The sequence below is a fragment of the Scyliorhinus canicula genome, chromosome 2 (assembly GCF_902713615.1).
Source record: "Scyliorhinus canicula chromosome 2, sScyCan1.1, whole genome shotgun sequence".
Taxonomy (NCBI): domain Eukaryota; kingdom Metazoa; phylum Chordata; class Chondrichthyes; order Carcharhiniformes; family Scyliorhinidae; genus Scyliorhinus; species Scyliorhinus canicula.
This window is the reverse complement of record NC_052147.1, coordinates 92,064,692-92,077,302: the sequence shown is the minus strand read 5'-3', so window position 1 is coordinate 92,077,302 and position 12,611 is coordinate 92,064,692. Positions and strand designations below refer to the sequence as shown.

General features: G+C 48.6%; 1 protein-coding gene across 2 annotated transcripts in view; it reads right to left on the bottom strand.

Moving 5' to 3' along the window:
• eif2ak4 (eukaryotic translation initiation factor 2 alpha kinase 4) overlaps positions 1–12,611 on the bottom strand; it is a 236,481-nt gene that overhangs the window by 179,624 nt on the left and 44,246 nt on the right. Inside the window, exon 6 of one of the 2 annotated variants that reach the window (XM_038782980.1) lies at positions 2,011–2,174. The exons of the other annotated variant lie outside the window; for it this stretch is intronic. Coding sequence (XP_038638908.1) covers positions 2,011–2,174 — 164 coding nt within the window. The remainder of the gene's footprint in view (positions 1–2,010; positions 2,175–12,611) is intronic. 2 annotated transcript variants of the gene reach the window in all.

Here is a 12,611-nt window from a genome sequence, read left to right as displayed (position 1 = left end):
CTGTTGAGGCATCTCCCTTCTGGGAAAAATATTTGCCAATGTTGCCCTGAAATGAGAACCAATCCTTACTGAACGCATCTGCCCCAAACCCCACTATGGTTTCGGAGCTGGAAAATCTGAAGCTGAAACAATCTTCTCAGTTCAACAGCTGCGAGAGAAATGCAGTGAACAATCTCAACAAGGCAATGAACCACGTGGGTCGAGTCGGCATATTTAAGGTGCTGGAGAAAATTAGCTGTCTGTTGAAGAAACTCAATGTGATCTCCTCTTTCCATAACAAGGTGATGGGTAAAGTCAGCTCTGATGGGACAACATTGGAATCCTTTGAGATCTGCAGTGGGGTCACACAGGGTTGTGTTCTGGCACCAACATGCTGTAGCATATTCTTCTCTTTGCTGCTGTCATATGCCTTCAGGTCAAGAATGTACAAACTCCACACGGATAGTGACCCGGGCCGTGATCGAACCCAGGTCCTTGGTGCCATGAGGTAGCAGTGCTAACCAGTGCCACCGTGCCGCCCTAAACATGGGCAATATGTGCGAGGCAAAAGAAAAGGTTGAACAGTTTCCACCTTCGCTGTCTCAAAGATCTATTGGCAGGACAAGATTATCAATAAAGGAAGAGATCATTTAAATTAAACCCATACAATGGGAAACTGATAGGCCAACTGTCCGTTTCATATTCTGTCCAAGTTTAATTTCCAGTGACTACGATAGAAACTGTGATCGGACAGAGTGTAAAGAGGCGGCTATTCCAATGTCAGTTTCCCACTAGGCAGATGTGGTGAAATCTTCCCCAATTAATTGATCACGTTACTTCTGAAAGCTGGAATCAGGGCAGGTTAAAATATATTCTCACTAAATAATCTATTCAAGGGTACAAATTTAAGTAACATCACCACCCCACCCATCCCCATCCCATATCCGCAAACATTATCCACCCCTACCAGTGAACTTCATCTCGTCCCACCATTCCTCTGCTCCACCATCTGTGGCCACTCGTTCATATGTTGCCCACCTGTTCCCTAGAATTTTCTACCAGCTCCCTGCAACTTGCTACCTGTCTCCCAGTTACAATTACCTCTCTAAATCATCCCCTCAACAACACTCGATTTCTAGTCTGTTATTCCTCCCCCCTTTTCCGTTGCTTCCACATGTGTGCAATAAAAACATAAGTGGACCTGGATTCAAACGGAGTTCAGATTGATGGAATTAAACTTTTCAGATAGCTCTCCGAATCATAAATTAAATTAATTTGTAGAGTTGCAACCAAAACCATAGACAAGGAAAAAACACTTTCAACAACCAATGGACATTTCAAAGCACATTACAGCCAATTAAGTTCTTTTGTATAGTGACTGTTGTATTGTAGGAAACATTTGTAGAACAGCAGCATGCACAGGCAGCAATGTGATAATGACGAGATAATTGTGTGATAATCAAGTGACTCAAAGGCAAGTGATCCCAACTAAGTCACAGCTGATACTTAACATAAAACTTTGTTCAAGCTGAAAACAGTGGAAATGTCAAAGTTGGTCCAACAAAGGGCAACACGGTGGCTCAGTGGTTAGCACTGCTGCTTCACAGCGCCAAGGTCCCAGGTTCGATCCCGACTCTGTGTCACTGTCTGTGTGGAGTCTGCACATTCTACCCGTGTTTGCACGTGTTTTGCCCCCACAAACCAAAGATGTGTAGGGTAGGTGGATTGGCCATGCTAAATTGCCCCTTAATTGGCAAAAACCATGAATTAGGTACTCAAAATGTATTTATTTTAAAGTTGGTCCAACAAGAGAGATTCTAATTCTTCATTACGAACATCCTCCAAATGCAGAAGGAAACCATACAAATCTTGAAAGTTGACTAAATATCAAATATAGGTCATATTAAAAGTGCCTCAAATTAGGAAACCAGGCTGGTAAACTTTTTGGGCTTTAATTGAACTAGGTTCAACATGTTTGTGCAATAACATGCTCATGTTCCTGTTGCCCAAATTCTGCTACAAGCTCCATACTTTGAGCGGCCGCTGGAATTTGTTCGACGTCGGCTGTTCCCTCCCTTTTTATAATCGACTTGGTCCGCTGCATTTTCATTCGACCTGTCAGGAGACTGCCTGGTTAAAGCAGGAATTCTGGAAGGATTTCCTGGAATGGTCACTTGTGCATTTTCCCGCCGCTCCTGGGAGTGTGAGCAAAGAGAAAAAGTAAAAGTGGAAGATTACACAGCGCGTACACAGACACTCGAACATCTCAGCTCTGTTGTTAACAGCAAAATTGCATGTGGAGAAGACTGATGTGTGTCTTTTACCTTGGGCAAATTTATTTTCACAACAGCTCAGCAGAGCTGTAGAGATAAGCCAGTGAACTACAGACCAGTGAGTCTCACGTCAATGGTAGGGAAACTATTGAAGAAAATTCTGAAGGAGAGAATCTAAGGTTTGATCAGGAATAGTCAGCATGGCTTGTCAGAGGGAGGTCATGGCTAACAAATTTGACCGAATTTTTTGAGCATGTGACCATAGATAAAGTTAGTGCAGCTGATGTAGTTTACATGGGTTTCAGCAAAGCCTTTGACAAGGTCCCACATGGGAGACTTATAAAGAAGGCAAAATGCACACGGGATACAGGCTAACTTGATAAAGTGGATTCTAAATTGGCTTAGCAGTAGGACACCTCGGTGATGACAGACGGCTGCTTTAGTGACTGGAAGCCAGTGTCCAGTGGTGTACCACAGGGATCTCTGCTGGATCCCCAATTGTTTGTCACTTATATGAAGACATATAAGGGGGGGATCAATAAGTTTGCGAGAAGACACAAAATCTGGTTGGGTTGTTAACAGTGAGGGTGAGTGTCTTGGGTTACAGAAAGATATAGACGGATGGTCAAATGGGCAGAAAAGTAGCAGATGGAATTAAACCCTGAAAAATGTGAGGTCATATATACTTTGGAAGGGGTAATGTGACAGGACGTATTCAATGAATGGCCTGACAGTGGGAAGTCCCAAGCAACAAAAGGGACCTTGGAGTGTTTGTCTCCTGCAGAAGGGCAGGTTGATAGGGTGGTGAAAACGGCTTATGGGACACTTGTCTTTATCAATCAAGGCATAGGTTACAAAAGCAGGGGACATCCGGTGGCGGCCATGGTGTAAGTGGTCACACACAAGGCAGTTCCTGATTGAAGCATAGAAAAAAGCTGTTTGTACACAAAATCGAGTGCAACTTCAACAGAAAAGTGTAGCTGAAGGTCGGAGGTGGAGGTGGAGGTGGAGGTGCCCCCCCCCCCCCCCAACCCAGCAGATGAAAGACCGGGCCAAGGAGTTAGAAGAGATCTGTGGCGCAGCAGCAGGTTAAAGGATGGCGGAGGGGGAAGGGTCAATGCAAGCAGCAAAGCCCCAAATGGAACAGTTGATGGCCTTCATCAGGGAAGAGTTCCGCCAGCAGAGGAAGGAGATAAAGAAGGATCGATCGAAGGCCATCAAAGGGGCAGTGGCACCCCTGAAGGGCTCAATGGAGAGGGTGGAGAAATGTTTGGAGGTGCAGGGGTCATAGATCTGAGAGACTGAGAGGGTGATGTCAGACCACAGATCGGGTGGTGGCATTGGAGGCTACAGTGGGGCTCTTAGGGGATCTCTACAAGATGTTGAGAGCAAAGGTGGACGAGCAGGAAAATAGATCGAGACGGCACAATCTGCGGATAGTGGGCCTGCCTGAAGAAGAGAAAGGTGCGAGTACCCCGAGGTATGTTGCAAGGATGCTGGCGGGGCTGGTGGCAGAGGGGGTGTCAGATAAGGCTCCTGAAATAGACAGCGTACAGGTCTCTGAGACAGAAGCCTAGAATGAGGGAGCCGCCGCCGGTGATCGTGAGGCTCCATAACTTCGCGGCGAAACAGACGATTCTGCAGTGGGCCAGGGAGAAACGGAACTGTGAATGGGAGGGGAACAGGGTCCGAATATCCCAGGACATTGGAGCTGAGCTGTCAAAATGGTTTGCGGGGTTCAATAGGGCCAAGGCGATCCTATATCGATGGCAGATCAGTTTTGGGGTGCTCTACCCAGCGAAGCTTTGGGTGACGTATCAAGGCCGGGTATACTATTTTGAGATGCCAGAAGCGGCTAATGTCTTTATCAAGGAGCATAAACTGGGGGAGAACTAAATTGAACAATTCAGGACTGTGTTTTATTCTTTTTGTTTATTCTTGGGGCAGGTGACCTGTGGTTCAAGATGGGTCTTTGTTTGGATGGAGGAGGGAGAGGGCAGCAGGAACCTTCTTCACAGAAGAGGTGAGGGTGGGGGTGGGGGGGTCAGTAGATTGAACCTTAGGGTAGGAGTTGCGAGGGAGGGGGGTTAGGGCCAAAAGGGGAGGATGGTGGACGGTAGAGGGGAATAAAGGTATGAGCCTGCAGTAAGGTTGATGGCGTGGAACGTGCAAGGGCTCAATGGACCAGTCAAATCTTGCGTCTTTACGCATCTTAGGAGCTAAAAAGCGGAGGTGGTCTTTCTGCAGACGACGCACCTCTGCGTGAAGGACCGGTTAGGCTAAGGAAGGAGTGGGTGGATCAAGATTTCCACTCAGGGTTTGTTTCAAAGTCACGGGGAGCGGCAATTTTGATGAGTAAGAAAACGGAATTTGTCAGCGCGAAGGAAGTGAGGGACCCGGGTAGGAGATATGTGATGGTGAGCGGGGTATTAGAAGGAACGCCAGTGGTGTTGGTGAATGTGTATGCACCGAATTGAATGATGTAGGTTTTATGAGGGGGTTGCTGGCAGCAATCCTGGACTTAGCCACACACCAGTCGATTATGAGAGGAGATTTTAATTGTGTCTGAGAGCCAAGGGTAGATAGATCAAGCCCCAGGTCGATGGGTAGGATACAAAAGGCAAAGGAGCTGGGTGGGTTTATGGAAAAGATGGAAATGGTGGACCCCTGGCGCTTAAAGAACGGAGGGGGAGGGGAGTATTCCTTTTTTTCACCTGTTTACAGGTTATATTTCAGAGTTGACTTTTTAGTGGCGAGCGGGAGGTTTTGGTCGGGGTGGAGGGGTAGAATACGCGGGGATAGTAATCTCGGACAATGCGCCCATTGGCTGGAGATTCGGCTTAGATCGGGACAGGGTGGAGGCTCGATTCGGGGTTGTTGGCAGATAGAGGGTTTTGTGACAAAGTGCAGGCTATGCCTAAAGATCATGTAGAATTGAACCAAAACAGGGAGGTGTCGGCAGCCATTTTTTGGGAAGCACTAAAGCGGTGGTCTGAGGGGAGATCATCTCGTTCAAGGCACATATAGGATAGGAAAAGGAGGTAGGAATATGATCAGCTAATGAACAAAATAGTGGAGGTAGATAGCGAGTACTCGAGGGTGCCCACCACAGAGGGATTGGTGAGGGGGAAAAAAATTACAGGAGCAATTCTTTAGGCTGACAAGGCAGAGGGCAGTAAGAAAGCTGCGTAGGGCAAGAGGGGTGCAGTACGAATACGGAGAGAATGCGAGTCGAATGTTAGCGCATCACCTACAGAGGCAGGCCGCATCCACATCTCTTGGGGACGTGTAATGAGGCATTGGAGAAGGGGGAGCTGCCGGAGACGATGACGCAGGTATCAATCACATTAATACCAAAAAAGGGGAAGAACCCGTTGGAATGTGGGTTGTATAGGCCCATATCGTTGTTAAATGAGGACGTGAAAGTGCTGGTTATATTGGTGGCGGGAAGGATGAAAGGTTGTGTCCTGTGGGTGGCTGCGGAGAACCAAACTGGCTTCATAAAGGGAAGGCAGCTTTCTAGCAATATAAAGAGGCTGCTAAATGTGATCATGACCCCGTCAGGAGCTCAGCTACCAGAGATAGTGGTGTCCATAGATGCAGAGAAGGCATTCAACCGAGTGGTCAGGCGGTACCTGTTTGAGGTCCTGGGAAGATCTGGGCCGAAGTTTGTGGCAAGGATGCGCCTATTTATGTGGCACCAAGGGCGAGTGTACGGACCAATGACATGGGTTCACAGAACTTCGAACTATACGGGGAGCAAGGCAGGGATGCCCGCTGTCGCCGCTGCTGTTTGCACTGGCAAAAGAGCCTCTAGCAATGGCTCCTAGGGGGTCAGTAGAATGGTAAGGGATTACGAGGGGACAAAAGGTGCATCTGGTGTTGTTCTATGCTGATGACCTACTATTGTATATTTCAGACCCGCAGGAGAGCATGGAGAGGATTATGGGTTGTTGGGTAAGTTTGGGGCATTCTCGGGATACAAGGTAAATGTAGGGAAAAGCAAAGTGTTCCTGGTGAATGAGTTGGGTCGGCAAGCCAATTTAGGAGGGATGTCATTTAAGGGGGCCAGAGACAGGTTTAGATACCTGGGGACTCGGGTAGCGAGAGAATGGGTGATGCTTCACAAATGGAAATGTAACAAAACTGGTGGAGGAGGCTAGGGAAGATCTCAAGAGGTGGGACACGTTGCACTTGACTGTGGCAGGGAGGGTCCAAGTGGTGAAGATGAACATTCTGCCGAGGTTCCTGTTCATATTCCAGACACTCCCGATCTTTTGGAAGACCTTGTTTCAAAACTGGACACAATTATTTCTGACTTTTTATGGGCAAGGAAAGTGCCACGGATTAAGAGGACCCTGTTACAGAGGCAGAGACAGCAGGGATGGTTGGCGTTGCCAATCCTGCTACAATATTACTGGGCGGCAAACGTGGAGAAGGTGAGGCGGTGGTAAGAAGGAGAGGGGGTAGAATGTGTTAGGATGGAGGAGAATACTGTAGGGGGTCCATGGTGACGGGAGTATTGCCAATGGCGCCAAGGAGATACTCGGAGAGCCCTGCGGTATGTTCCACAGTGAAGATCTGGAACCAGCTGAGGAGGCACTTTAGGTTAGAGGGGATGTCAGTGTTAACGCCAGTGTGCAAAATCCAACCGGGGGGGCGTTAATGTAATCTCCTCGTGAGCAAGGATGAGCCTGATACAGTTCATGGGGTACATATGACGCGGGTAAGTATGACTGGGTTCTTTGTTAGGTGAATTGGACATTCTCAATTCTCCCTCAGTGTACCCGTACAGGTGCCATAGTGTGACGTCATGGGGATTTTACCAGTAACTTTATTGCAGTGTTAATGTAAGCCTACTTGTGATTAACTATTATTTCAGGGGCTGGCAGGTGAGTGTGAAAAGCGTGGGCGGTGACCAACGAACCACGTACTTACGTTCTGGGGCTGCAAAAGGTTGGAGAGATTCTGGGCGGGAGTGTTCACGGCACTAGCAAGGATAGTGGAGGAGGAGGTTGTGCCGGATCCTTTGGTGGCAATATTTGCGATATCAGAGAAGCCGGAGCTGATGGAGGGGAGGAAGGTCGATGCTGTGGCCATCGTCTCCGATTGCCCGATGACAAATTTTATTGGAGTGGCGATTGGCAACACCACCAGGGGTGGCGGCCTGGTAGGGTGATTTATATGACTTTCTTCGGCTGGAAAGATCAAATACAAGTTAAGGGGTTCTGCAGAGGGTTTTGAGGCAAGGCGAGGAATGTTCGTGACCGTGTTTGAGGAGTTGTTTAAAAGCAAATTACTACAGATACTGGAATCTGAAACAAAAGAGAAAATGCAAGAGACTCTCAGCAGGTCTGGCAGCATCGGTAGGGAGAGAAAAGAGCTAACGTTTTGAGTCCAATGACTGTTTGACAAAGAGTTTTTAAAATAGATTTTTAAAAATAGATTACAAAAGCAGGAGGGTCATGTTGGAGTTGTATAGAACTTTGGTGAGGCCACAGCTGGAATACTGTGTGAAATTCTGGTCGCCACATTACAGGAAGGATGTGATTACACTGGAGGGGGTGCAGAGGCAATTCGCCAGGATGTTGCCTGGGATGGAACATTTAAATTATGAAGAGAGGTTGGATAGACGTGGGTTGTTTTCGTTAGAGCAAAGAAGACTGAGTGGCGACCCGATCGAGGTGTACAAGATTATGATGGACATGAACAGGGTGGATAGGGAATAGCTGTTCCCTTTAGTTGAAGGGTCAGTTACGAGGGGACACAAGTTCAAGGTGAGGGGCAGGTGGTTTATGGGGGATTTGAGGCTAATCTTTTTTACCCAGAGGGTGGTGACAGTCTGGAATGCATTGCCTGGGCAGGTGTTTGAGGTGGGTTGCCTCACATCTTTTAAGAAATACCTGGATAGGCACTTGGCACAATAAGTGATTATTATTATAACATTCAAGGCTATGGGCCAAGTCCTGGCAAATGGGATTAGGTAGGCAGGTTAGGTGTTTTTCATGCGTCAGTGCAGACTCGATGGGCCGAAGGGCCTCATCTGCATAGTATTATTCTGTGATTCTATGAAAACACCAGAGTCTCCAAGGTGCGCACCGAGCACACTATTTATGTCCTTTTCTTTTCAGATATTTTATTCCAAACATACACAATATTAACAAAATACACAGTCCAACAACTGTGTGTCCGTTTATAGGTAAGCCAATGCTCATCACCTGTCTTTAACAATGCAATTGGTTCAACAATGTAATTGCCCAAGGATGCAATTACTGATACATTGACACTGGCTCTTATGCCAGTTACCTTAAACCTTCTGCCACGGGAAACATTTTCGCCTGACTTACTCTATCAGAACCCTTCATGATTTTGAATACCTCTATTGAATCTCTCTTTAATTTTCTCTGTTCCAAGTAGAACAATCCCGGTTTCTCTGATCCCTCCACATAACTAAAATCCCTTATTATTGGTACCACTCTTATAAATCTCCTCTGCAACTTCGCCAGGGACTGGACATTTTTCGTAAAGTGCAGTGCCTAAAAATTGGGCATAATAATAGCGTATAGGGCTCTCTGGGAAGTGGATCGGCAGTATTCCAAGGCCCCAAAGCTTCAGATGGAATTTGACCTGCTCGGCACTAGGAAAGCACTGTCAGATACAGAGGACCTTCTATGAGCATGGAGACAAGGTCAGCTGCCTACTGGCACACCAGCTGCGGAAGCAGGCTGCCTCAGAAGAGATAGCACAGCTAAAGGCCAGGAGCGGTAGGATAGTCACAACCCCAGATGAGGTCAACGGGGTTGTTGCAAACTTTCACCAGGGACCATACATCTCCAAGCTCCCAGAGAGGGAATCAAAGATAAAACAATTCCTCGAAGAGCTGGACATACCAGTCGTGGGGGAGGAAAGGAAGCAGGGACTAGAAGCACCGCTGGGACTAGAAGGGATCATGGCATGCATTAATCCCATGCAATCAGGGAGGGCATCGGGACCGGTCAGATTCCCAGTGGACTTCTATAAGACGTTTGCGGCAGATCTGCCCCGCACTTACGGCAGATGTTCAATGACTCTCTGTTGAGGGGGGTCCTGTCGCCCACGCTGACACAGGCCTCAATCTCACTGATCCCTAAAAAAGATAAAGACCCGATGGGCGTGCGGGTTATACAGACCCATCTCACTCCTGAACACTGACACCAAAGTCCTGGTAAAAGATCTGGCGAGGCGATTGATGAGCCGCTTGCCAGAAGATCAGACCGGACAGGTGGCCAGGAGTTGGGGGATTCTCCATAAGCTTAATTTTACCAGGCTGGTGGAGCAGATGGAGGAGGAATTTAAAAGGTGGGACATGGTGCCGCTATCGTTGGCGGGCAGAGTGCAGTCCGTCAAAATGACGGTTCTCCCGAGGTTCTTGTTCCTCTTTCAGTGTTTGCCCATCTTTATCCATAGGGCCTTTTTTAGGAGGGTGACTAGCAGCATCATGAGCTTTGTTTGATGAGATGGTGGGGGGGGCTGGCATTACCCAATCTCTCGGGGTATTATTGGGTGGCCAATGTGTCGATGGTGCGCAAGTGGGTGATGGAGGGGGAGGGGGCAGCATGGAAACGGATGGAGAGGGCGTCCTGTGGAGATACAAGCCTGGGGGCCCTGGTAACGGCGCCGTGGCCGCTCCCTCCTACGAGGTATACCACGAGTCCGGTGGTGGCGGCTACCCTCAAGATTTGGGGGCAGTGGAGGCGACATAGGGGGCACGTGGGGGGCTCAATGGAGGCTCCGTTAAGGGGGAACCATCGGTTCGTCCCAGGGAACATTGATGGGGGGTTCCAGGGTTGGCACAGAGCGGGCATCAGACAGCTGAGGGACCTGTTCATTGATGGGAGGTTTGCGAGCCTGGGGGAGCTGGAGGAGAAATTTGGGCTCCCCCGGGGAACATGTTCAGGTATCTGCAGGTAAAGGCGTTTGCTAGGCGGCAGATGGAGGGATTCCCTTCGCTTCCCGCGAGGGGGGTGAGTGACAGGGTGCTTATGGGGGTCTGGGTCGGGGATGGGAAGATATCTGATATCTACAAAGTAATGCAGGAGGTGGAGGAGGCGTCAGTAGAGGAGCTAAAGGTTAAGTGGGAGGGGGAACTAGGGGAACAGATCGAAGATGGGACATGGGCTGATGCACTGGAGAGGGTTAACTCTTCCTCATGTGCACGGCTTAGCCTCATCCAATTCAAGGTGCTGCACCGGGCCCATATGTCCGGGACTAGGACGAGTAGGTTCTTTGGGGGCGAAGACAGGTGTATCAGGTGTTCAGGGAGTCCAGCGAACCATGCCCATATGTTCTGGGCATGCCCGGCACTGGAGGAGTTCTGGAAGGGGGTGGCGAGGACGGTGTCGAGGGTAGTAGGATCCAGGGTCAAGCCAGGCTGGGGACTCGCGATTTTTGGGGTTGGGGTGGAGCCGGGAGTGCAGGAGGCGAAAGAGGCCGGTGTGCTGGCCTTTGCGTCCCTAGTAGCCCGGCGGAGGATCTTGCTACAGTGGAAGGATGCGAGACCCCCAAGCGTGGAGACCTGGATCAACGACATGGCGGGTTTTATTAAGCTAGAGAAGGTCAAATTCGCCCTGAGAGGATCGGTACAAGGGTTCTTTAGGCGGTGGCAACCTTTCCTCGACTTTCTGGCTCAGCGATAGGGTACTGGGTCAGCAGCAGCAGCAACCCGGGGGGGGGGGGGGTACATACATTGATACGGTCTTGGGGTGTAACAGTTATTATGGGGTTATATTGTTGCTTTTCATTGTTTGTTGTTTGTTGTTCATTTTCTGTAAAATGGGTTTGGGGGGGTGGGCGGTGGTGGGGGGGGGGGGGTACATACATTGATACGGTCTTGGGGTGTAACAGTTATTATGGGGTTATATTGTTGCTTTTCATTGTTTGTTGTTTGTTGTTCATTTTCTGTAAAAAATTCCAATAAAAATTTTTTTTTTTTTTTTTTAAAGATCAGACCGGGTTTGTTAATGGCAGATAGCTAATAGGAAACATCATATACTTGCTGAATGTGATTATGACCCCACCCAGGGATGCTGAAAAGCCTTCGATCAAGTAGAATGGAGGTACATCATTGATGAAACTGATGGAAAGTGCTCCCATGGCAAGTGTACAGACAAACACCACCAGCTTTGTTGTTCCCATTGTTCCCACTGCTGTTCGCACTGGCAATTGAGCTACAGGCCACCACTCTTCGATCAGTGAAGGGGTGGACAGCCATTCAGAGAGAAGGCAGAGAGCACAGAGTTTCATTCTATGCAGAAGACCTGCTTCTCCACGTCTGGTCAGCATGGGTAAGATAATGGAACTCCTGAGAGAGTTCAGAGCCTTCTCAGGGGCGGGAAAGAGCCCTAGAGAAAAGCTCTAGGGTACGATAAACCGTCCTCCAAAAAGCTTGGCTTTGCCGAATAGCCTATTCTACCACTGGGCAGTGAACACAAGGAGGGTGTGGGGTGGTTGTGAAAACCGGAGGAAGTACGGGTACAGTTGGAGGAGGTCTCCTGTACAGGGATGTCCCTCCAGGCGCTGGCCAAGCCTCACTCCCAGCTCCCCCCAACAAAATACTCGAGAAGCCTTGTCACATCAAGGACCTGGAACCAGCTCAGACACCATTACAAACTCAGTGGCATGTTTATTGCAGCAGCATCTGCAAGAACCATAAATTCATTTTACAGCAAAAATAGACGCCACCTTCAAAACATGGAGAGAACACAGAAGGGTACTGACATTGAGGGACATGTGCGTGGACGGTAGAGTAGCGCCCCTGGGGGAGCTAACAGAGAAGCTCATGCCCCTGAAAGGGAACACGTTCCGGTACTTGCAGTTGCGAGACTTCCTTCACAAGGAGACCACGATGTTCCACAAGATACCCGGGCACACCACGCTGGACAGGCTACTAGCTAGGGCAGGGGTGGGAAAACTACCGCCCGCGGACCGCATGCGGCCCGCCAAAGGTCTTTATGCGGCCCACCAAGTCATTAAAAAAAATTTTGTTTTTAAAAAAAATTTTTTTTTTTTTTTTTTAAGGTTAATGGGTGGGGGGCTGTTGGGTTACTTACTGGTATAGGGTGGATACGTTGACTTGAGTAGGGTGATCATTGCTCGGCACAACATCGAGGGCCGAAGGGCCTGTTCTGTGCTGTACTGTTCTATGTTCTATATGAGGCGCCCAGAATCATAACCGGGTGAAGTAATTATTTTACTTAATATACTATGCGGCCCTTTAAAATTGTGAATTTCTGAATGTGGCCCTTGCACAGAAAAGTTTGCCCACCCCTGAGCTAGGGGGCGGTAAATTTGGCAACATATATGGTCAACTGTTAGAAGAGG